This window comes from Hemitrygon akajei, chromosome 22 (assembly GCF_048418815.1).
Source record: "Hemitrygon akajei chromosome 22, sHemAka1.3, whole genome shotgun sequence".
NCBI classification, from domain to species: domain Eukaryota; kingdom Metazoa; phylum Chordata; class Chondrichthyes; order Myliobatiformes; family Dasyatidae; genus Hemitrygon; species Hemitrygon akajei.
In genome coordinates, this window is record NC_133145.1 from 48737006 (window position 1) to 48763914 (window position 26909).

The 26909-nt window shown below is 41.6% G+C and overlaps 1 protein-coding gene across 3 annotated transcripts in view; it reads left to right on the plus strand.

The window, feature by feature from the left end:
• Positions 1-26909, plus strand: part of LOC140714720 (zinc transporter ZIP11-like) — a 770421-nt gene that overhangs the window by 375643 nt on the left and 367869 nt on the right. For all 3 annotated transcript variants that reach the window (XM_073026220.1, XM_073026221.1, XM_073026222.1), the window contains exon 5: positions 6311-6478. In XM_073026220.1, coding sequence (XP_072882321.1) covers positions 6311-6478 — 168 coding nt within the window. The remainder of the gene's footprint in view (positions 1-6310; positions 6479-26909) is intronic.

A 26909-nucleotide genomic window follows, 5' to 3' on the forward strand; every position in this document is an offset into this window, starting at 1 on the left:
AATGCATAAATACCAGCATGTATTTACAATGTAAGCAGCGTTATAAAAAGTGGTTTAAAGTGTTTACAGAGCAGTAAAGTGACTGAGGTAATAGAGGGGGATGGGGTGACTAACTAGAATGGTTGATCAGATTAGCTCCCTGGGGGAAGAAACTGTTAATGTGCTGTGAAGTTTTTGTTTTAATAGCCCAACTAGTACTTTCCAGAAGGGGTCTTTTGGAAAAGGGTGTTGTAGTGTTACGAACCCCGTAACTGGGTCACTTACCAGCAAAGATGGAGACGTCCGTTGAAGTCTGATGATACTATTTTTAACAGTATTTTTTAGTAAAAATACACAAAAATAATATCAATGCAAATATACAGATAATATACGTTGTCAATACTAAATCTAAAAGTGAGGGTATAATAATAATAAGAAATAAGCTGTATCGTTGTCTAGGGGATAATGTATTGTCCGATGGAAATATAAAGTTCGCTCAGTTCATGCAGGCTGCAGCCCTTGGGGACCGCTGTGTTGCAATGGTTGGAGAGAGAGAGAGATTTGGAGAAAAACTTGCTGACTTTCCATTTATGATTTCGATCCGTCCGGAGTCTCGTTGTCGTGGCCTTTCACTTGTGGCCTCTCCTTTAGCTAAACCGTTCTTCCGTGATGAGCCCGCCACCCTGGCAAGGGAAGACGCACACGAGCCCCCACCGGCTGTCGCTATTAAACGCTGTCACGGGATCTCTAGCGTTTCTCCTGGTGCGTCTAAAGGGGTTGTTCCCCAGACCCTCTTTTATCCTTACTCATGGGGTCGCAGATGCCAATCAGGTTGGGATGATGCAATCCCTCAACCAGCCCACTCTGAGGGGTTGCAATGAATAGTACAGTACTCAATACACAATTCCGTCTCCAAGAGGCAATGGCCGTTATCAATGGTTCCGTTTCGCTGAGGCCAGGACACATTCCAAACCTTCTGTATTCTGGACGTCTCTCACTCATTTCCTGGGTCCCAGACCCAAATTAATAGCGATCTTGTGATTCTCAAAAAGGAGGGGGCAACTTTGTACCCTTCGGCCCCTCAGAGTTGCTTCACATTCATAACAGTAGTGTCTGTGATGATTTACCCTGCCTGCTTCTTGTCCTGGACACAATGGGTCATGCAGTGACTGCAGCCAATGACTGTGTCGGCTGGTAGTTTGCTATTGTTTTCGTGTATCGTGAGTGGATACTGCTCCAAACCAGACGGCAATGGCTGGTGTGTGGATTCTCTCAGTGTTGTCAGTGTAGGATTGCAGCCATATATTCTGGTTCAAGAGCAAATGGATTGAAAATCAAAATCAGAATTAGGTTTAATATCACTGGCATATGTCATGAAATTTTTGTTTTGTGGCAGCAGTACGGAACAATACATAAAATAGGCTATAAATTAGAGTAAGAAACATGTACCGTGTACGCTGCAATGCTCTTTTGATTGTAAATGAACAAAATCAGTGCACATGAACCTCGCCTAGGTAATGGACTGCCTTTATACAATTGCCTTCATACAATGCTCGACAATTGCATCCTCTAAACATTTACTTTCATTGTAACATTCAAAATGATTGTCAATACCATCAAACCCTTCATAGTTCCTAACTTGCTGATGTAGTGAAGTCATTTCATTTTCACTCCCAGCCTTTTCTGGCATCGCCAAGCCTGAATGCTTGAACCCACATGAGCAAAACAGTTCGGAATTGTCTCACTGCTTATTTCTCGCTTTTTGAACACAAACACACACAACTGGTGCTATTTAAAAACTGTTCGCTCTAAGCATGCTGTTTAGTCTAACGGCCACGCAAGCGCACGTGTCTGATGCTGGTTAGAAACTGTTCAGCAACAGAGTCCTACCCCACTTATGTGGAATAACGTCTCAACTGAACAAAGGGAATACTAGTGATTTTCTTGAATAGATTTTGCTGTTTTAGAGATGTCCCAAATAAGCATCTACCCCAATTAACCGATGTAGTGCGAAAAGAGAGCAAAAAATAGAGTTGTCCACATTCTTGATAGTTTGACATATTGTGCTCAACATTATTGAGCAAGAGTTTAATTTTGGACACAGGTCATGACTGTACCAAAAGCAAGTCTTTGCCAATGGTCTTGTTCAGAGTTCTCAGTTTGTTCCTGAGCTATTTGCCCAGTCCCTACTATATCTAGCCTGATAACATTTCTGTCTGTGCTTTTCTCAAGATTTTCTTTAAAAACAGATTGATCTTGTCGTGTTCCTTACCAGTGTTTTAAATTTAGATTGGTGGTGCTGCGACAGACAAGGAGAGCTGGAGAAGTGTCTCCAGATTTGATGGAATTCAGTAAGGACAGTGGTAATGAAATTCCTGCACAGGCACCCCGATGAATTCTATAGGTGTGATTGCTTAACACTATACGAGATACAAAATATGATATTGACCGTTGCGAATCTGACTTTAGCACTTCGAAAAACTGCTAATTATCTCAGTCCATCTGAACTGCAACACATTTGGTTTTCCCAGACAGTACACTCAAATCCTGTTACCTGAAAGACCGATTGAAAATCATGTTTCATTCCGTTCTGTATGCAGATGTTATTCAGTCGATAGAAGTGTTGTTATTTTATTTTTGTTAAAGATGAAGCACGGAACAGGCCCTTCCAGTCTAAGGAACAGTACTGGTCCTGCAACTCACTTACTTAAGCAACTTACTTACTTATTTAAACAACTTACCGACTAACTGGGATGCCTTTGGCATGTGGGAGGAAACCAGAGCACCTGGAGGAAACCCACATGCACACACAGGATGAATATGCAGTCTTTCTTACAGAGGACGTTGGAATTGAACCCCGAACTCTGACGCCCCAAGCTGTAATAGTGTCACATTAACCCCTTTGCTGCTGTGGCGCCTTTTGCTGCTCCAAAAGTTCTTTCAGGCATAGAACAAAATGATAGAATATTTGCTGCTTGTTTGGTGTAATTTCGATAAAATGAATTAGGCTGGCAAAGTCTTTATGACGGGCATATCAAGGTCAAAGTACGTATATGTCATTACGTACTTCGAGATTCATTTTCTTGCAGGCATTCACAGCAGAACAAAGAAATACCATAGAATCAGTGAAAAACTGCACACATTGAACAGTATAGCACAGGACAGAATCTTCGGCCCACATGATGCTGTGCGAAAATAATTAGGCCCGTGACACCTAATTTAACCATTCTGCTAGCAAAAAGTCCGAATCCCTCTAGTCTCTGTATATTCATGTGCCTATTAAAGAACCTCTTAAACGATTCTGTCAAATCTGCTTCCTGTACCACCCCTGGCAGCACTTCCCAGGCACCCAGCCAGTCTCTGTGGAAAAACAAAACTTGCCCCACATACCTCCTTTGAATGCATGCCCTCTGGTATTATATATTTTGATCCTGGGAAGAGACAATGGATCTGAGCCTCCCTTAAGTTTATAAGCTTCAATCAGATCTTCTGTCAGTTTCCGCTGCTCCAGAGAAAACAGTCTTAGTTTGTCCAAGTTTTCCTTAAAAAAAACATTCCCTCTAATCTAGGTAGCATCCTGGTAATTCTCTTATGCATCCTCTCCAGAGCTTCCAATTCCTTTGTATAATGGGGTCACCAGAACTGAGAGCAGTACTCCAGATGCGGCCTAACCGGTATCTTTCAGAAATGTTTATTTCTATGAAGTATTTAAATAAATACATCAAAGTAAATGATCACTTCTACTAATTTGTTTTTCTATCTAAATAAGAAATGCTCTGCTAAAAAGACCTTCAAAAGATTGGAGGCTCTTCAGATGTGTATAACTTAGGAGCTCGGTCACGATTGGCTAAAGACCATGGGATATTGTGGTCTTGGGCATGATAAAAGATTTTAAAAGAGATCAAGATTAGCTTTATTTGTCACATGTACATCAAAGCATACTGTGTCATGTGTCATTTGTGTCTGAGGATGTGCTGGGGGCATGCGACAAGTGTCGCCATGTTTCTGGCGCCAACGTAGCATGCCTACAACTTACTAATCCTAACCCATATGTCTTTGGAATGTGGGAGGAAACCAGAGCACCTGGAGGAAACCTACATGGTCATGGGGAGGATGTCCAAATTCCTTCCAGACAGTGGTGGGAACTGAATGATTGATGCTGTAAGGCATAATGCAAGCCATTGTGCTACTGTGCCATCCCGAGTGTTGGGATTTGGTATCCACATAAAAAACAGAACGGCCTCATGACGGACCCCAGGGAACTGACTTACTTCATATCAGACAGGTGCAGAGTCGGCTTGTAGCTGAACTCTTAGTAATATTGCTCATTGGAATCACAAGACTGAAGGTTCACATCCACTTCAGAGTTGCAACGCCAAATTGTTCTGGCAGTCCAGGGCTATGCTTTGAGAAACAGGTAGCTATCAATGTGACTCTTGTTGTGACCCTAATCATTTCCTCAGTTTAGCAATACTATAAGCACTTAGCACTCCAGTGGATTTGTCCTAATTCTGCTCTTTCTTGTATAATTTTGTGTAATTTATGCTTTTCTTTTGAATGTTATATTCTCTAAGGTAATGTGTCTGTGACGGCTCTTTTTCTCATCATACATGTGTGGGTATATTTATATATATATATGAAATTGTGCATTTGACGATTAATTTGACCTTAACTTAAGAGAGACGTTAAACAAATGGTTTATGGTTCAGATGGATGTTAAAGTTCCCACAGTAGTATTGATGAAAATGAATATTCTATGCTTTAGCTGTAATTAGCATAACCATTGAACAGATAACCTGGCCTTGCATACCACTGCCATGGTCACATTTAAAGAGGTATCATGGAAAGGTGTGGCAAATTGAGGGTTTTATTTTACTTTGGAATCATTACCTGAGCAATTTCTTTCTGAACTGTCCTTGAAAGTGAGTCTAAAGGTTATGGTGACAATATAGCGATCGGGCAAGGAAATTATCTGCTCTGGTTTGCGAGCCTGACGGTTGAGGGGTAATAACTGTTCCTGAACCTGGTGATGTGGGCCTTGACTTTCCGGTACCTCCTTCCTGATGGCAGTAGCAGGAAGAGATGGCTAGGGTCCCTGATGATGGATGCTGCTTTCCTGCAACTGTGCTGCATGTAGATGTGCTCAGTGGTGAGGAGGGCTTTACCCATGATGGACTGGGCTGTATCCGCTACTTTTCATAGGCTTTTCTGTTCAAGGGCATTGATGTTTCCATACTGGGCCGTGATGTAAATAATCAATGTTCTCTCCACCGCACATCTGTAGAAGTGTCTCAGAGTTTGAGAGGACGTGCCGAGCCTGCGCAAATGTCGAAGAAAGTAAAGGCACTGACCTGCCTTTCTTGTAATGGCACCTGTGTGGTGGGCCTAGAACAAATGCTCTGAAATGATAATATTGAGGAATTTAAAACTGCTGACCCTCTCCGCCTCTGATCCCCTGATAAGGACCCCTGGTTTCCTCCTCCCGTAGTTATAATCACCCCTTTGGTCTTGCTGACATTGAGTGAGAAGTTGTTGTGGCACCACTCTGCCAGGTTTTCAGTCTCCCACCTGTATGCTGATCTATCACTGCCCTTGACTGAACTAACAACAGTGGTGTTGTCAGTAAACCTAAACATGGCAATTGAGCTGTACTTCACCTCACGGTCAATGAATGACCGCAGAGAACAACTCTGAGTTCCATCTAATGCAGCTCTACAAAAAAACCCACTTAGTTACATGCTTTGAATTTGGTGCAATTGTGGTATCATGTATTACCTCAGTGCACTGTTACGATGAATTGAACTGTAAGAACAATATGCAAGGCCAGTTTTTTCGCTCCACCCTGGTACATGTAACGATAGCAAACCAACCATAATCCAGTTTATCATTTAAGTGACCTTATTTGGAACTGCATTATTTCCTTTGAAAGCAAGAGCTTTTCTCTTAAATTATGTTTCCATAATGGAGACCCACCTTAAATTTTATTCTTTGTTACATTTCCTCCATTATCACAAGTTTTGCTCTTCAAAAAAGTCCTCCATTTGCTGTAAAGTGCTTTGGGGAACTCTGAGGCAATAATATGCTTTCTTTTGAAATGACTGCAGGGAGGCATTTGTATTAGGAGTTGCAAAAGTCAATTTATGAGGAAGCTTTGCCTCTAGCAGAACAGATGGAAAGATAAATGCCTTTTTGTCTAGTAGATGTTGGAAAGCTGAAGGTTATAATGTTTTTCAGATTCTGGAATCTAGAATGTCAAATGATTTTAGATGATGTAAGTAAAAAAAACCTCAAACATGTTACCTTTCTGATTGATAATTACTTTTCCTTTCAGAGAGTGTAGACAATGGAGAAGTTTATCAGAGAAAAAAAGCTCAGCACTCTGACTACTCCGAGGGTCTGATGGCTTTCAATCAATCAAGGTCTACGCCAGAGCAGCAACAAAACAGTTGGAAGCGCATTATATTACTTATTCTTGCCATCACCATACACAACATCCCAGGTAAGAAGTATAGAACATAGAACATAGAATAGTACAGCATATTACAGGCCCTTCGGCCCACAATGTTGTGCCAACCTTCAAACCCTGCCTCCCATATAACCCCCCACCTTAAATTCCTCCATATACCTGTCTAGTATTCTCTTAAATTTCACTAGTGTATCTGCCTCCACCACTGACTCAGGCAGTGCATTCCATGCACCTACCACTCTCTGAGTGAAAAACCTTCCTCTAATATCCCCCTTGAACTTCCCTCCCCTTACCTTAAAGCCATGTCCTCTTGTACTGAGCAGTGGTGCCCTGGTCCACTCTGTCTATTCCTCTTAATATCTTGTATGCCTCTATCATGTCTCCTCTCATCCTCCTTTTCTCCAAAGATTAAAGCCCTAGCTCCCTTAATCGCTGATCATAATCCATACTCTCTAAACCAAGCAGCATCCTGGTACATCTCCTCTGTACCCTTTCCAATGCTTCCACATCCTTCCTATAGTGAGGCGACCAGAACTGGACACAGTACTCCAAGTGTGGCCTAACTAGAGTTTTATACAGCTGCATCATTACATCACGACTCTTAAACTCTATCCCTCGACTTAAGAAAGTTAACACCCCATAAGCTTTCTTAACTACCCTAGCTACCTATGAGGCAACTTTCAGGGATCTGTGGACATGTACCCCCAGATCCCTCTGCTCCTCCACACTACCAAGTATCCTGCCATTTACTTTGTACTCTGCCTTGGAGTTTGTCCTTCCAAAGTGTACCACCTCACACTTCTCCGGGTTGAACTCCATCTGCCACTTCTCAGCCCACTTCTGCATCCTATCAATGTCAGAGCAGCAACAAGCTAGTACTGAACACAAATACAGTACCTTCAGAATTAAATGCACCTTGATCAATTAATTAATCTGTAGAAGAAGGATGTTACTGCTGAAACAAAAATGAATGTTGCTGTTCAATTTTAAAAAGCTGCTTACAGAGTTGGCATAAATCGGGAGGGTGTTATTCTTTATAATAATAAATAACCCAATGAAGGATATGTTGGTGTTGATTGTTGGAATGTGACAACCTTTATATTTGATACCATGTACAAATTTTAAACCCACCTAGGTTGCTTTAATTATATCATTGTCATTATTATGTGTCGTGTTGTATGACGTGAGCGATCATGGTCCATCCACAACCATGATTGTTCTTGGCAAATTTTTCTACAGAGGTAGTTTGCCATTGCCTTCATCAGTCTTCCAAATCTTTGAAAGTATTCACTGAACCTATCATGAAGGTGGAAATACAAACAGGAAATATTGGGTACACTGAGTAGGTCAGATTGCATTGGTGAAAAGACAAAACATTGATGTTTAGGGTTACTCTTTCATCAGAACAGGGTTCTGATGATGAGTCCAGATCTGAAACATTAATTATTTCTCATTCTTCAGATATAGTCTGACCTACGTGAATGTTTCCAGCATCTGCTGTTTGTAATACTGATGCGGAACTACAAGTTGAATGGAAGAGCTGCATTTTAGTGAAGCCAGAAGCCAAAGGGCATTCTAAGATCACCAGTAATTTAAAAAATGATATCTATCAGTGAGTATAGTACTTGTTTCCTTTCTCCTATCAGATGCCTACTGTATACAGGAGCAGATGGATATAAACAGACGGAAACTATTATCACCTCATCAATTTATCGTAGATTTAAATATGTCTTTTATGTGAATGCTTTGTGGTGCTTTCAGTTCACAGGAGCAATAATAGCAGGAAGGAGAAAGCCTGTATAACGGATTGTAAATACTACCAACATTAACAGTGTATTCCTGATTGCAACACTCTGTATCTAATAAATGAGCCATGGATAGGGTTAAGCCAGGTACCTTGGCAGCTGGTATACCATGACGCTACACGCTGATCATTGCCAACATTGAAAGGATGGGAAAGGGAACTATGTGAATTTTCTTCCATATCTCACAAGCAATTTATGAAATAGTGTCAGTGTTGAGTGATTTGACACTGCCCTCAGTTTGTAAGGTCATAATCATTCAAAGTTCAAAGAAAGTTTGTTATCCCTGAGGTTCATTTTCTTGCAGGCATACTCAATGAATCCAATAGCCACAGTAGAATCGATGAAAGACCACACCACCTGGGTGTACAAAAAATGTGCAAAAGATAAACTGTGCAAGTAGTAAAAGGAAGAAGAAATAATAATAAGAAGCAATAAATACCGGGGCACAAACAATTCAGTTGGGCATGGGACTTGCGATCCAGGGAGCCATAGTACCGACAAGTTCCTATTAACTAACAAATAGTCTCTAGTTTCAAAGCAGAAAGAGGACTCCAGCAAAAAAATTACTAATGTGTGATTTAGCATTATAAACTAGAAAAAAGAAATTTGTTTTGACAAAATGTACCCACAAGGATAAAGCATCATTCATCTGGAAGTGTATTTGTGTCAGCAAAAATTTATTTTGAGTTAATGGTGCAAAGAGAGGTGAATTAAAACTGATGCATTTGTGCTCACAGAAAAGAAAGGTGTCACATTGAAAACATCTGGATGGAAAAGTAAACAGAAGAATCTGGGCACCTTTGGGCAAGGCGGGGTAAAAGGAAATTGTGGTTTTCTGCAGTATCGATTTTTGACTCCGTTTGATGTAGAGGCTTATGCTGCAGAGAAACAGAGTGCTTAAAAATTAGCTTGAAGGTGTGACCTGATGGAGGAGTGGTGGTGTGTTGCTATTTCTGAAACCTGTTACTTTGATATTTGCATTTCTATTTAATTATTTTCTTGCACATCTGGCACCATAACTGCTTGAAATGTATTTCCATTTGTAATTACATCTGCTGCTTCTCTTCTGATGCCATTTATCAAATAAGCAGCCAAATCAAGGATTTTCACTGTAAAAAGGAAGAAAAATGGCATTTTAAAGTACCGTAGCTTTTACACAGGTTAAAAATATTAAAGGTAGTGTGGATTTTCCTTCTTTAATTCCGATACCCTGATTGGGTCTGTACAAGCTACAGGCTATCTTCATGCAATACCACCACTTCTTTTGTTTACATATGGCATCATTTTTTGTATGATATAATTTCAAGTTATAACATGATGCATTAATTTACCCAAATCATGTGAAATTTCAGAAAAAGAATTCTTTACAATGCCAATGACTCAGTCTTACTGTTTGCAGTTCTTCTTATTGCTTTGTGTGTCACTGTTCCAGACTGCTGGATATATTAAGACTGTGTTGAATGAAAGGTGCCATATTCCTTCACAGCTGTGATCATGCTGTAAGGGCTGATGAGTTCCTGCAGAGTAGTCTTGTGGTTTAAAGCTCATATATTTTAATTATGAAAGAGAAATTTCTCCAAATGTATGCAGAAAGAAAGGAATTAACTTTATTACACTGTCTGAAGACTCATTGATGTTTCTTTGCTCTGGAAATGGCTGTCTTTTATGACTAGGTTGAGGATTAGAGGAAATATGATGTCATTTGAAGCCGTAGAACCTGCACAGAGGAATGAATTGATGTTGAGGTGTAGTGGGTAACTTTGTCCTCCTGAATTTGATTGAATACCCTCGAGGGTCTAAAAGTTTGTAGGTGATACCTTTTGTAGTGGGCCATGTCTCAAAAACCGATGAGTCAAAGATTCAAAGAGCATTTATTATCAAAGTATGTGTGCAGTATACAGCCCTGAGATTCATCTTCCCGCAGACAGCCATGAAGCAAGGAAAAACTATGGAACCCATTCAATGAAAAACACCAAACCCCCCAATGGGGGAGGGGAAAGAAAAGCAAAATGCGCAAACTGCAAAAAAAAAAACACGTTAAAAACACCTCCACAAAATCATCGAAACAGTCCAGGATGTTCAGTTTAGTGTGGTTCATTTCGATTTAGCGTTGTGTCATTTCTGGATTACAGGCCACAGAGCAAGCCCACCCTGGTCAAAGTCGCAACAGAAAAGGAACAACCAGAAACTGGATGCACATCATAACATGAACTACAGAGTACAATACACAAAGAGCATCAGTGAAATCCTGGCCCAAAATCCAGGACTCTGACACCACCCTCCGACGGCATCGAGCAAGATGGAGACTGATTGAACGCAGGCACTTTTGTCCACCAGTTGCGAGTGAGAGGAGAGAGGGACAGTTCAAACGCAGGCCACTCGCCTTCTGCTCTAATCCTCGTTGATTTCAATCTCCCTCGAAGCTTTCATTGGCGAGAAATGGAATCAATCATAGGTTTGTGCCCCACATCCAGGCTTCTTGGCCTGCTGCACACTCCGCTTGAAACCTCACCGAGCTCCCTCAGAGACAGCAACGTGCTAGGTTGCTCAACCGACCAGAAAGCACACAATTAAAATGTCGATTACAGGCTCCAGTAGTAGCAGAAGCATATTTGAAAGGAGAAGAAGAAGTAAAAGAAATAGCTTTCTGAACTGTCTGAAGGATGTTACCTTTGGTGTGTTGTCCGCTGGTGCCATCGGAACACAGGAAGGAGACAGAGAGCTCAGTGACATGGTGCCATGACAACCACCTTTCCCTCAATGTCAACAAAGCAAAACAGGGGGTTATGGGAGTGTGCGGTGTATGTGTTGCTGTCTACATCGACAGTGCTGAGGTTGAGAGCTTTAAGTTTCTGAGTGTGACCATCACAGTGACCTGCCCTGGTCCAGCCATGTTGATGTGTTGACCAAGGGAGCACTCCAACAACTCTACTTCCTCAGAAGGCTCAAGAAGTTTGGTGTGTCTCAGTCGACTTTTACCAGTTGAAGCACCACATAAAACATTCTGTCGGGATGCGTAATGGTTTGGGACCAGCAAGAAACTGCAGAGATTTCTGGGCACAGCTCAGCACGTCACAGGAACCAGTCTCCCTTCTGTAGACTCCGTCTGTACTTCTCACTGACTCAGTAAAGCGAAGACCCCTACCCACCCCAGACATTCTCTCTTCTCTCTCCCATCAGGCAGAAGATGCAAAAGCCTGAAAGCACATACCACAAGGCTCAAGGACAGCTTCTATTCCACTGTTATCAGACTCTTGAATAGACCTCTTGTACAACAAGATGTACACTTGGCCTCACAATGTACCTCGTTATGATCTTGCACTTTATTTCTTTTATCTGCTCTGTACTTTCTCTGTAGCTTTTACACTGTATTCTGCATTGTTATATAACCTAATGTGAGATCATCACTGTATCTTGGTACACGTGGCGATATGGGCTGATGGATTCATATTTGTTGTGTTCTTTATACTTTTTGTGCTGGATTATGCTGAATCGGATCTGTAGTAACCATCATTTTGTTCCCCTTTACACTTGTGTACTGAAAAATGACAATAAACAATCCTAAATCTTGAATAGTAAACCAATATCAACACCAATATCAAAAGAAATTCCTGAAACCCAAGGAAGGTGTATTATGACATGAGCCGGCCTTCAATCAGTTTGGCTCAGTCTTCAAGATAAGTCTTAGTTCAGCAGATGAGACATCCCGGCTGAAATGCTGAGAACTTATGCATCAGGATGAACTATGCCTCCACCCAAACTCTTTCATAACATTTGCCAACAATATGGAAAGCGATCCATGTAAATCTAGTCTGGACAGAATGGGGAAATCCAGACTGGACTGGTACCTTCCCACCAGCTAACTTCGAGTACATTCAGCAGCAAAGTGACTTCAGATTTGCTCATGCACATTTACGTTCGAGTTGTTTGGAGTCTGCAAACTAAATACGTTCCAGATCTCAATAAGTAATTTCAGAATCAAAATTAGGCTTATCAGTATTGACATACGTCATAAAATTTGTTGTTTTACAGCAGCAATGTATAAAAATTATTATACGCTGCAATAAGAAATATCGAGTTCTGTGCAAAAGTCTTAGGCACATATACTCTTGTAGCTAGGGTGCCTGAGATTTCTGCACAGTACTGTATTTGGAGGGGAGAGTGAGTTTGTAAATCTGATGGGAGCAAAGAATGTTGGAAATGGCACGAGTGGAGTGCCGCGGGAGGGGTGTGGGACAGGTGGCAGAGAAAGAGTGCCAGTGGAGGGTAGTGGTGTGGGTGCAGACACACCCAGCCCTGAGACACCAGGCAAGGTCATTTGGTTCCAAACAATTGGTTTACTGATCATTACCGAATATCTCTCTAAAGCTTCCCACTCTCTTCCCCTCTCCCTGCCCCCTTCCCACTCTCCACCCAGGGTAGAGACCCATATCAGAATTAGGCTTATCACTTACAAATGTCATGATTTTTTTTTGCGGCAGCAGCGCAGTGCACTGCATAAAGTTACTACAGTCCTGTGGAAAAGATTGAAACAAGCTGCAGAGAGTTTTGTAAGCTTAGTCAACTCCATCATGGGCAAGAGCCTTCGTAGTATCCCGGACATCTTCAAGAAGCAATGTCTCACAAAGGCAGCATCCACCTATAAGGACTGCCATCACCCAGCACGTGCCCTCTTCTCATTGCTATCGTCAGGAAAGAGGTTCAGAAGGCTGAAGGCACACTCTCAACAATTCAGGGACAGCTTCTGCCCCTCTCTAATCAGTTTTCTGAATGGACTCTGAACCCATGAACACTACCTCTCCACTTATTTTTATTTTGCACTATTTATTTTAATTTAACCGTTTTATATACGAATGCTAACTGTAATTCAGTTTTTTTCTCTATGATGTATTACATTGTACCGCCGCTGCGAAGACAATAAATTGTATGACATATGCCAGTAATATTAAGCCTAATTCTGATTCTGAAAAGTCTTCAGCACCCTAGCTAAATGCATAATACTTTCACATTGTACTGTACATATATATAAAATCAATAAATACTGCAGAAGGCAGACATCCCACCCTGCAAAAACTAACTTCAGGGAGGTAGCACCTTCAATTTGCGGGAGACTTCCGGCAGAGTTGGGATGTCTGCAATAGAGTAGCTCCTTAGCAGCTGGCCAGCTAGTTTAAATAACGTTAGCTATGCTAATGAACAAATGACACCTGTTAAACTCACCTCAACATATATTAAAAAATTGGATAGGTATATGGACATGAAAGGAATGGAGGGTTATGGGCTGAGTGCAGGTCGGTGGGACTAGGTGAGATTAAGCGTTCGGCACGGACTAGAAGGGCTGAGATGGCCTGTTTCCGTGCTGTAATTGTTATATCGTTATATGTCTTTTACATTTTAACCTACCATGGGCAGTAGAAAAGTCACTGTTGTAAACAGTGCAGCGAGCAACACTGTCATTATTTTTGACCCCTATTAGGCAGGGGTACACGTTAGTGTAGTCTGGGGTGAAGTACATTTTATACTTTTTTTTGGAACACTCTATCATGGTGCGCGCTCTCTCTCTCGTTTGCTTGCTCTGAAAAAAATCGATTTCTGGATATTGTATATAATTTGCGGGTGTCGGGGAGCCACTATCAATATGTGGGAGACTCCTGGAACTTCCGGGAGAGGAGGGATGTCTGAGAAAGAGAAAAAAAGGTGTTGAATTCTGAAGATGAACTCTTGCTGCCACTATCAAGTCAGCATTTGACCCGGTGTGGAATCAAAGTCGTTCACAACTCGATATCAGTGGGTCTCTAGAAAGTGACTTCCCTTCATTGGCTGTAGCATAATGGAAGGTGGTTGTGGTCTTTGAATACAAATAGGATGGAGAAGTGTTGGCGTGTTTCACACAATGGAAATGCAAATCGCGATTCACTGCCACTTCACTGGAGCAGTGAAATTCAAATGATTCACTGCCAATGCAGCAGTGAAATCTGAGGCCAGAGCGAGTCGAGAGCAGCATGATCTAGGCCCGGAGCCTTTCACCGCAGCGGTGCCCAGATCCTAATGCAAGGTACGATCTGCTGTTTAAACGCCAGCCCAGATTGGAGACAAGAGCCAATTTTGCTTGCTCTCAGCAATGGTCACTCCTCTCAACGGGGCGCCGGAGCCTTTCTCTAAATAGTTTGGTCAATTTAAACACCAGCCTAAATGACTGAAAAGACTGGGTGTTGGGATCCAGAATGAGAGTCGACTTTGCTCACTCTCTGTGATGGCCACTCCTCTCTCTACCTATGAAGACTTCCCTAGCTGCTGCGCTCCATGTCTACTAATATGATGAACTAATAAACGAGGCTTTGGGCCTACTCCGGGCTGCTCCGGGGTTCGAATCTGAGGAATCAATTTTGGTTCAGAATGTTGTTGTTCACTTCAATTGTTTGCAAGATCTGTCTTTTTTTCTCTTGCGTATCCAGTGTTGGTCTTCTAACTCTTATATTTTATTCTTTTTTTTTTAATTGGGTTCTTTTAGTTTTCTTGCTTTCTAACTAAGTGTAAGCATGCAAAGCTCAAAGCTGTATAATTTATACATTCTTTGATAATAAATGTACTTGAATCTTGAATGAACACATTGCCAAAAGGTTTCTCCCTCCAATCTTTAAAAGGTGCATAACCAACATTTGCGCGTTCTTAACACCAGTCACACTGAAGTTGCAATCAGCGTTATTTGAAAAGATGAAGAGCTCAGCCCCAGGACACCAGCACATGAAATGGCACTGATTCAAAGAAGTGATCCAACATCATTTTTACAAAGAAAGTAATGGTCGATTAACATTGCTGGCTGGCAGTACACACGTTCTATGAATTAATTGTGAAAAAAAAAGCTTTGCCTCATGAAGTATTTTTTGTCACTCAAATGATGAATGGATGAAGGCAGCAGTGATAAACTGGGTAATTATAAAGCAGTTAATCTAACATCAGCAGCAAGGAAATTACTGATATTTTTAAAGAATAGGATTAATCTGCTCTTGGGGACAGGGATTAATCAGGAGTAATCAGCATGACTTTGGTGGGCCCGACCTGTTTGACTATTCAGATACGAAGTGTCTAAATGTGTTATTGAAGATAGTTCAAGTTCAAGTTGAACTCCCTTCCCCAACTCTAAATAGCTGCATGGCTCCCAGGGTTTCCAGTCTTGCCGAAGGGTGTCAGCCTGAAACGTCGACTGTACTCTTTTCCATAGACATTGCCCGGCCTGCTGAGTTCCTCCAGCATTTTGTGTGTGTTGCTTAGATTTACAGCATCTGCAGATTTTCTCTTGTGTGAGTTTAATTGTCATTCAACCTTACATGAATAAAGCCAAATGAAACAGCGTTACTCTTGGGCCAAGGTGCGAAAACACAGTACAAACAGTCACACAGTTACAACAGTGTGGTAAATGCAGTCTACGTGGACTTGCTAAAGCTTTTGACGAGGTCCCAAATGAGAATGAGCCCAAGGGTTCAATGCAAGTTCACATATTGGTTCCAAAATTGACTTGGTCACAGTCATGGAGTGATGGTTGAAGATTGTTCTGGTGATGGCACCTGACCAGTGGTTCACTGAGGGATCAGAGCTGGGACTGTAGTTGTTCGTCATACGCATTTATGATCTGAATATGAATGCAACAAGTATGATTAGCAAGGCCATAGCTGTCACTCAGCAATTCAGGAACAGCTTCTACACCTCTGCCAACCATTTTCTGAATGGACGTTGAACCCATGAACACTACCACATTACTTTTTTATTTCAGTTTTTGCATTACTTACTTAATTTAGCTATTTACTGTAATTCACAGTCTTTTCCTCCTATTATTATGTATTCCATTGTACTGCTGCCACAAAGACAACAAATTTCACGACATATGCCGGTGATGTTAGGTCTGAGTCTGATAAAGATTGGCATTGTTGTGGACACTGGGAAGTAGCTACGGAATATTTGTTAATCAGTATGGTGGGCAGAGAAATGGCAGATGGGCTTTAACTCTGAGGCATGTGAGGTGTTATGTTTATTAAAGTTTGGATATACTGTATACAATGAATTCTAGATTGTTAGGAAGTACTGAGGAACACTTGGACCTTAATATACATGTTGAAGTGTTCCTGGAGGCAGCACTGCTGGGAACTGAAGTGGTTGAGGAGTCATATGGGATAATTGCTTTCATTAGCTGAGATAGATTTATAAGAGTGGGAAGGTTGTGGTACAACTTTGTGAAATATTAGCAAGTCTGTAGTGTATCACTTTGTGAAGCTCTGCTAGCCACACTACAGAAATGATGTGATTGCTCTGGAGAGGGTGTAGAGGAGGTTCACTACCATGTTGCCCGTGATGGAGTGTTCATAATGAGAGATTGCATAGGCTGGGTTCATATTCTTTGCAGTGGAGAAGGCTGAGCGGTGACGTGAATGAGGCTTACCAAGTTATGAGGGAAATAGATGAGGAAGATAACGACAAACCTTTCCTCTAAGCTGAGGTGACCATCAAATTTGCAACTGGATTCACTGCGTGAGTAAGTGGTGGAGGGAGGTACTCCTCAGACCATAAGACATGGGAGCAGAATTAGGTCATTCGCCCATCAAGTCTGCTCTTTCATGTAGATCATGTATAATTTATTATTTCTCTCAACCCCATTCTCCAGCCTTTTCCCTGTAACCTTTTATACCCTTACTAATCAAGACCTTATCACCTTTCTTTTAAATATACCCAATGACTTGGCCTCCATATCAAGCTGTGGCAATGAATTCCACAGACTCTCCATCCTCTTGCTAGAGAAATTCCTCCTCATCACTGTTTTAAAGTAATGTCCTTGTATTCTGAGGCTGGGTCCTCTGTTTCTAGACTCTCCCACTTAAGGATACATCCTCTCTATCTAGGACAAATATCAGGTTTATTTACAGGATCACTTGAAACATGGTTCAAAAGTTCAAAGTACATTCATTATTAAAGTACGTATAGTTCACCATTTACTGTACAGCCCTGAGATTCATTTTCGTGCAGCATTTCACAGTACACACAAAGAGACACGTGTAATGCCCTGGTTCATATTTTTACTGTTATGCTGTATTATTTCATTTTAGCCATTCAATTTGTTCTGTTTTCATGCTTGTTTGGGTTACTGTTGAAGATAAGAGTTGAGGAGAAATGTGTGCCGTCCAATTAGGATGGTCGGATTAAGGAGAGGTTTCTCTGTTGAGGGATACTAAGGCTGGGCTTGGGGCTTTTCTTTGAGAGGAGATGACTAGAGAAGGTGCTGGGGAGAACCGATCGTAGTGTATGATCTGGTGGGAGACCCATTGTTCCAGATGGATTCCGAGTGACGATCGGAAGGTGGTGTGCGCTTTCACGTTGACCGAGGGCCCAGCGCGTGAGTGACGGAGAAGTTCAAGATGAGCTCCAACCCGTGCCATTTGACTGTTTAATTAGAATGGGCCCTTTTCTTTTTGTTATTCTTTACTAACCTTTTGGTTAAGATTTATAAATATGATTCCTTTAATTATATGCAGTGTAATGTTTGTTATTTCTTGGCATTAATTTGTAACAGGGTAGCAAATGACACAGCATCCACACACACTGGGGCTTGGGATGGGATCAAACGCGCCTCAATCTCATGAGTTTGACGGGGCCAGAGGTTGTCTTCTCTGGACTTACGCAGGCGAGGACCCCAGAGTGTTTCACGCAAAAGAATCAATGAAAAATGCATAAAAGATGGACGAACAACAAATGTGCAAAAGATGACAAACTGTGCAAATACAAAAAGAAAAAAAGAATAATAATAGTATTAATAATAAATAATCAACACATATTGACAATGTGGGATGAAGAGTCCTTGAAAGTGAGTCCATGGGATGTGTGAACAGTTCTGAATTTGGGTGAGTGAAGTTATCCCCTCTGGTTTAAGAGCCTGATGGTTGAGGGGTACGAACTGTTCCTGAACCTGGTTGTGCGGGTCCTGAGGCTCCTGTACTTTAGCCTCGAGAAGAGAGGATGACCTGGTCCCTAATGATGGAGCTGCTTTCCTGTGACAGCGCTCTGTGAGGATGTGCTCGATGGTGGGGAGGGCTTTATCCGTAATGGACTGAGCTGTATCCATGGCTTTTTGTATGCTTTCCCATTAAAGGGCATTGGTGTTTCCATATGTGGCAAAGAAGAGTGAGATGCTACGAAATGGGATTATTATGGATAGGTAATTGAGGGGGAGCATGGGTAGTGAACGAAAAGAGCTTTTTTTGTCCATGCAGTATGGAGGAACTCTGTTATTCTCAGATTACAGGCTACGTGAAATCAAATTTAATGTGTAGCAAAATTTTAATGGATGAAGATAAATGGTTTAATAAAGCCAAGTTTACTGTCATTTAACTATCAAATGAGAATGTTTCTCTGAACCAGGGTATAAAGCACAATAGTACATATATAAACAAAGTAAAGTGTATAAATTAAATATTGTAAGGTACAGAACAGATTAGCCGGTGACTGTTCAAATGTGATAGGGCTGGGAATTCAGATGCCTAATGGCCTGAGGGAAGAAACTGTTTCCCCGTCCTGACTGTTCTTGTTTTTATGCATCAGGGTCTCCTGCCTGATGGTAGAAAGTCAAAGAGGATGCTGGATGGACGGGTGGGATCTTTAATAATACTAGGGGCCCTGCGTATGCAGCGCTCCTGATAAATGTCCCCGACGGATGGTCGGGAGACCCCTATGATCCTTCCAGCCGTTCTCACAGTGCTTTGTATGGACTTCCGTTCTGATGCTCGCCTGCTCCCATATCAGATGGAGATGCAGCTCTCAATGGTGCTCCTATAAAATTCAGTTAAGATGTTGGGGGAGGGGCGTCCTCGCTTGCCTGAATCTCCTCAGGAAGAGGAGATGCTGCTGTGCCTTCTTGTTCAGGGAGATGACATTAAGGGACCAGATGAATGGCGCTCTTTGCTTGTTTCCTCAAGCTGTGTTCAGGGTCAGTGATGTGAAAGAGGAGAAAGGTTCAATGACTGCAGCATACCGTCAAGGAAATCTGGACTTGATAAAGTCATTCGGTGGAAATCTATTAGTTCTGGCTGCTTAACTATTAAAGAATAACCTAGATGATATCCTCAAATGGATTTGTCGCTGCAATCTGATCTTCGCCAAAGTAGGAGTGAGCAGCTTCTTTGTATTGGCTAATCTCGCTCTGATGATTTATACTTCATCCAAGATAAAATAGTTAGAGCTGACTGTGTTTCAATTTTGTCAGTACCAGTTGCATTCAATTCTCACTAAGTTGGTGTCGAAACATGTTTAGCAAATCTTCAGTGACTCCAGGAGATTTATTGGTGGTGTTCAAAATATCTGCTGACCCAAACAGTGGAATATCTGCCATCTTTTCCTTGAAATGAACATCTTTAATTTTCAAACTCCCTCTGGCAATGTAATTACACTTCATGTGCTTGAAGAAATAATGAAATGCTAGTATTTATTTCTTTGATGGTACTTGCAGCAATAACTCCCAAATGTTTAATAGAACAATTCCACCTGATAGCTTTTCGAGGACTTGAGCAAGGTTGGACCAGTTAGAATGCAAGTATGGATAGCAGTTCACTGAACGTAAATTGCTCCCTGATTTATGAAGCCACAATTGCCATTTGCTTTTGCTATGTTGTGATAAGAAGATTGATTTTGTAAGATTAGTAGCATTATTTCTGTTGAAATAGCTTACCGGTATTTATAAATTGAAACTGCCTGTCTGTGGAATGTTCCAGAATGTGACCAGATCATCCCATCTGAGCCTCCCAGCAGTTTATTTGTGTAAATGTCTTGCTAATCAGTTCCCCGGTCAAAAATGCCTGAACTTTCCTTATTAATTGACAAGGCAGTTTACATTCCCTCTGAAATGAAAATCCATCAAAAAAAATAAAACAGTGAGTAATCATGAGAAATGCTGGTTTTGTGAACGTTTTGCATTGTTTCTCATGGGTAAAAGGCTGGAAAATAAACAACAAAAGCTGGAGCTTGGCTGAAGTCGGTACTCTGAGGAGGAGGGGGTGAATGCAGAGATGTCTCATTAAAAGCTTGATAGCTTTTTAAAGTGATTAACAAAGTAGTGAGAGTCATGTGCAGCGTACCCTTGAGAATAACAAATTGGAACATGAAACTAATTTAATGTTAGTCAACATTTTGGTCTGTTGGATGGCCTGCTGAGATGAATAGAGTGGGAGGAGTTCTGTGCCAAAATTGTTTATGCTGAGTATCAAAAGGTTCAAGGGTTCATTTTATTGTCAAAGTATGGATGTATGACACAACTCTGATATTTGTCTACTCCAGATAGCCATTAAATAGAGAAGGACCATGGGTATTGATTGAAGAAAAGATGTCAACTCACCCCCCCCCCCCGCATGAAGAAGAAAAGAAACAAAACTCGCAGACCCCAAAGTCCCCCCCCACAGCAAAAAACAGTCACAGTAATAACACTGACCCCCTACACATAACAATCTCCAACCCTCTCTCTTGCAGAAGAGAACAGCGACAGACGCACCACATTCCCAAACCCCTGCTCTCACACACAAAAATTAACAGATCATCACCTGTCAATCGTCCACAAGAAAGAAAACATCAAAAATCTGAAGGGAACGGATTGCAGTCTAATAATCATATAAATCTCAGAATATGGGAAACTTCTTTTCGTCTGCATACAAGTAGAGCAGCCACACGAATTCAGTCTTTCCGCAAAGAGTGACCGCCAACCTGGAGCTGAACGTGCCAATCTGGCTGCTGGCCTTTCTGTTGGGAGCCATCACTGAGCCCCTCCATATTTGCCTCGATGCTTCAATCTTCCTCGCCCTTTTGAGATCTAGTCGTTCATGTCGCTGGTCTTTTGCACTAATCAGCTTGTGTTCTCGGACCTTTTTGACACCCCTCCCCATCTCTGATCTCCACGAGAGCCGGATCCTTCGAATGACTTCCAAACTGTACATCACTGGCTCCACCAGTTTCCGTAACACAAACAAGAAATAAAGAATAAACAGAGGACATAGAAAAAGTGAAATAATTGGATAGACATGCTACCTGGAAGATGTCGCCCAAGGAACAAGGAATCATTGTTCGCTGGTGCCATTTTGATCAGAAGTCAATATATCCTATTTCAGTGCTGTATTCCTACAATATTTCTTGATAAATGAAGCTTTAGTTTTCTCTTCCAGTTTCTATTTTTAACTCACCTCTGGGTGTTTCCTCAGTTTTTGTTATTTATGAGTATTATTTAAAAAGTATTCGGAACAATGACAAGTTATTTCAGGTTTTACCTGAACAATTTGTTTGACACTTTCAGATTCAGGTTTATTTATCACATGTACTTTGAAACACATTGTTTGCATTGACAAAATTTTTCAAGAATACATTTCACGAGGCTGTGAGTGCATCATCAGAAATGTAACCTGAGGTCATTGGGTGTTTAGGGTCTTTCAACATCAGTCACCCTCACCCAGCTGATCAAGCCACAACCTGTGTTCAGGTAACACGCGCTCCAGATCCCCATTGACTTTCTCTCTTCATCCATAGCCATCTTGAGGCTTTCTCTGCTGTCTCGGTGATGTTGCTGATGGCTCTCTGCCTCCTCGTACCAGCGATGCCCAATGCACTGAGGGCTCTCTGAGGAGGTTGTCCAGCGAAGCCCTGGCCACCCACTTCAATTGGCGTGCACTTTGTCTTCCATTTCTGCCATTAACATCTCTCTGACCAATTGCTCGTATCTGGCAAGGTTCCTTTCTTGGGCCTCCTGCAGACACTCCTCCCATGGCACTGTCAGCTCCAGCAGAATGATGTATTTTACTGCCTCTGAGACCATGGAAGTCCCAGGGCATTCCTTATTTTTTGCATTATAACCTATGTCCTTGGTATATCATTGAAATCCACCTGTGATTTTTCTCCTGGTTTTACACTACTATCCACCCACGGGCCTGTACATTCCACAGACAAATGGGATTATTCTGTCTTGAGTTGTTTTTTTGAAAGCCGCTGCAGCGTAATTTTCTAGTCCATGAGAAAGACTGAAGGGGTGCCCTGAACTATATCAAGACAATGTGACGTAGTTCAGTTGCATTGGCTTCTGCCTGATGATGTGCGAAATTCCTCAGATATATCCTATTCATGAGGGCAAGATACATGCAAGCTGATTAATTACCACCCACCATATGCACTTTTTTATCATCAATAAAGTGCGAAGAGGTATTGACCACAGATCTTACTTTCCAATAACTTGATCCTCAATGCCCATTCTGGATTTCACTTTTGCTTTCTCATCTCCATCATTAAAGCCTTGATCACTAAAGCCATGAGCCAGGTAACTCGAAAAATGACATGCAAGTGTCTGCCTAAGGCATCGAAGCAGCACTGGACTGAATACCAGAAATGTCCAAGATATTAAAAAATGCATTATGAGAATACCTGAAAGATAAATGTAATATATACCTGTGTATATACTGCATTGATGTATAGTGAGGTAATGTTCATGGGTTCATTGACCATTCAGAAATCTGATGACGGAAGAGTGTCCATTGGCCGATCTACCTTATTGGTAGGAAACTATTCTCCAGGAAGGCCAACGGGTTGTTTTTAATCAGGTGGAACTGAAAATTTAAAAAAAACACAAAAAGCAGAACAACCAATTGAGTGAGGAAGACAGAGTTAACATTTCAAGCTTGATGGCATGAACATCGATTTCTTGGGCTTCCGGTAGGGCACACCCCCTCCCCCCTTCACCATACCTCGTCCCCTTTTCCATCTCTCACCTTGTCTCCTTCCTCGCCCATCACCGCACTCTGGTGCTCCTCCCCATTTTTTCTTTCTTCCGCGGCCTTCTGTCCTCTTCTGTCAGACTCCCCCTTCTCCAGCCCTGTGTCTCTTTTGCCAATCAACTTCCCAACTCTTTGCTTAATTTTTTTCTCCCACCCTGCTGAAGGGTCTCAGCCCGAAATATGTCGACTGTACTCTTTTCCATAAATGCTGCCTGGCCTGCTGAGTTCCTCCGGCATTTTGTGTGTGTTGCTTAGCATTTCAAGACCTTTTATTGACCTGAAGTGTTAACTCTGTTTCTACCTTTCAGAAGCTGCCTGACCTGCAGAGGATTTCCATCAGTTCCTGTTTTAATTTTAGCATTTTACTAATCGGGCTGTATTAATGTATGTACTAAGAAAGTGTTAGCTTTCAAATGACAGGTACTGTTGTGCTAATAAAAGCCTCCATTCCTGGAGTTTACTTTTGCTCCAGTGTTAGCAGTGAGAACTGTGGGTCAGCATCTCCCATCCAACACGTGCCATAACTTCAGGCAAGACATGAAGGGACTGCAGGAATTAAATGGAGATCTTGAAGCTGGTTTTCCATCTGTCCACCAGTCCTTTGCAGTATCGATGAGAGCAAAGGCATTTGCACTGATAGCTGAGCTCCGCTGTCAGCAATCCACGCTTCAAGAGGATGTATTCTTTCACTTGGACAGCTGAGTGGGGGCATATCTGACTAAGCGAGTGGGTTCACTGAGAGTGAGCTCTCTGTGTGAATCTGCAAGTCAGTCCGTGAGGGTTATGAAGTGGTTCCGTGTGTCAGAATATTGTAATTCACTGTGAAATATCAGGCCAAAGTCTTAAACCATCCTAAAGTGTTAGTACATCACTGAGCAGTTTTGAAATGTAGGTTTTAGGTTATTATCATGTTCTGCTGTTGGTGTCACAGTTACAATAAAACACGATGTAAGTAAAGCTCTCCCTGAAGGTTAGTGGGGAAAAAAGGTAAGGAATGACTATTAGCAGCATTATAAGAATTATGTTTAGCTCTCTGTTGTTTCAACAGATCTGTATTTTTTTCAATAAAGAGGCAATACTGTAAGAAATTGTTTGATCTGTTTATGATTTTCATAATTCCAGTATTGTTTTCTGTACAAAATATCGGTGACCCTTCCCTGCTCTTAACCAATTGTCTATCTATGCCGGTATGTTACCTCCAACACTCTGGGCTGATCCCGTGTGAGTTAATCTTTTCTGAGGCACCTAGTCAGGTCTTTCAGGGGTTACAGAGGTCTGGATCTTCTCAATGCACTTGGGCTGAGAAACTCCAACAAATTTCTCAGGTGTGTTTTCTCCTTCACGAAGCCACACCGTCTCAAATAGATTAGGTTCCGTTTTTTGAAATGTCCTTCTGCTATTACTTCTCCAATAGTTGATTAGAATCGTAGAAAACTACAGTACAGGAACAGGCCCTTTAGCCCATCTAGTCCATGCTGAACCATTTAAACTGCCTAGTCCCATTGACCTTCATCCAGACCATAGTACTCCATACCCCTGCCATCCATGTACCTATGTAAACTTCACTTAAATGTGACAATTGAAACCCAATCCACCACTTGCGTGGCAGTTCGTTCCACACTCTCACCATCCAGTGAGTGAAAACATTTCCTCTCATGATCCACTTCAACATTTCACCTTTCACCCTTAACCCACGACCTCCAGTTGTAGTCTCACCCAACCTCCGTGGAAAAAGCCTGCTTGCATTTACTTCATCTATACCCCTCATAATTTGGTATACCTCCATCAAATCTCCCCTCAATCTTCTACGTTCTAGAGAATAAAGTTCTAACTTATTCAATCTTTCCTTATAACTCAGGTCTTCCAGTCCTGGCAACATCCCTGTAAATTTTCTCTGTACTCTTTCAATATTATTTATATTTTTCCTGCAGATAGGTGACCAAGCCTGCACAGAATACTCCAAATTGGGCTTCACCAGTGTCTCATAGAACATCACCATAACATCCCAACTTCTGTGCTCAATACTTTGATCTATGAAGGCCAGTGCCAAAAGCTTTTTTTTACGAGCCTATCTACTGTGATAGTTTTTTTCCAAAAATTGCAGATTGATTGCCTGAGGGTTATGTGATCGTTATGTTTTCCAGTGGTGTCCAGATGAATAAAATCTTTGTTATGATTCCAGACACATTAGAAGGCATATAAGATTCAAAAAAAGATTCAAAAACTTTATTGTCATTCTAACCGTTCATCAGCTCTGCAGGGCAGAATGAGACAGCGTTTCCCAGGAGCAGTGCAATCATAACATAACAAACACAACACTGAATAATAAACATAACAATAAATAGTAAAACACAACAGCCACATGTCAGTTAAAAACAAGTTATAAGTGTCCAGGGCAAGTTAAAAGTGTCCAAAGCAGAGTCAGATAGAACAGCTATTTAGCAGTCTGACTGCCTGTGAGAGGAAGCTGTTTAGTAGCCTTGTGGTTTTAGTTTTGATGCTCCTGTAACGTTTACCTGATGGCAGAAGAACAAACAGTTCATGGAGAGGGTGTGAGGGGTCTTTAATGATGTACCGTGTCTTCTGGAGGCATCGACTCTGAAAGAGGTCTTGGACAGAAGGTAGGGAGACCACAATAATCTTCTCTGCTCCCCTAACCACCCTCTGCAAGGCTTTTTTGTTGGCAGCACTTTCACCCTTTCCAAAACTCCACATTAATTTTGCCTTGATAATAGTTTAGTTTAACGTTATGGCTTTGCACTTAGTTGAAGTAACTTCCATTTTTCTTTCCCTGTAAAATGCAGCATATAGTGGGGATATGAAAATCAGAGAACTGCAGTTGCTGGAAAAGGTCTTGAAATTTGTTCCGTCTAAAACATGAACTCATTTTCTGTTTCCTCAGGTGCTGATGGCATACTGAGCGCTTCCATATTTATTTTGCCTTTTACATGCCATTTCCTTCTTTGCTTATTACTTGGTGGGTAGCACATTCCTTTGTGAGTAAGCTGTGGTGTTATAATAGATTTGGAAGGGAAACTTGCTGCCCATCCAGAATGGACTTTCGTTTCATCCATTACAGTGCAGTTATATTGCACCAAAATTGATTTCTGTCACTTCATGCTGCATGTTGAGCTGGCAGCACTAATTTACAATGATTCAGTGTTTCCTCTGGCTCATCTTCTGACTAAAACTGAAAAAACTTCATCAACTTAATGGAGTAATTCTTACAGGAGTCAAGAAACTTATCTCTGCTTCTGCAGGTGCTAATGAAAGCCAATTGCTCAGCTTATTGGCAGCACTGATATATCATTCAGCTGCGGTTGGGGACCTGCGCAGAATGTGTCTGGAGAGCAATCACTGATTTGCTGGAAACTGCCTGTACGGCTTTAACTTCCTCCCTGACATCTGATTGTCACTTCTTTTTTTGATAACTTCTCTCATAAAGGCAGACAACCTTCTACCTTCTAAGGACCAGGGGGATAGGTAAGACATAATAATGAAAGTGCTGGAATCCAGGAAGAGCATGTACTTTAGAGTTAGAACTTAATGCAGCTGTAGAGAGAAAGACTTCTTTAAGTCATCAAATCCTGGCCCATGAGATGCCATTATTTTTGCTCTTTCCTCTGCACCAGGCAGTGTAAATTCCAATATTAATGGAAATCCCTTATGGGGATAAACTAGTCTGGTGTTTATGGTACTGTTGTTTATGCACAGCTGAGAATCGATCATGAGTATATAAAAACAGCTGTGTGATGGGAAGCTGGTTTTTAACACAACATTGACAGAGTCATGCATAATCAGGAGAAGCTGACATCAATATTATTCTGATTTACATTAAATAGCAAGCACTTATTTTACCGTGTCTGTGTCAGTGATGGA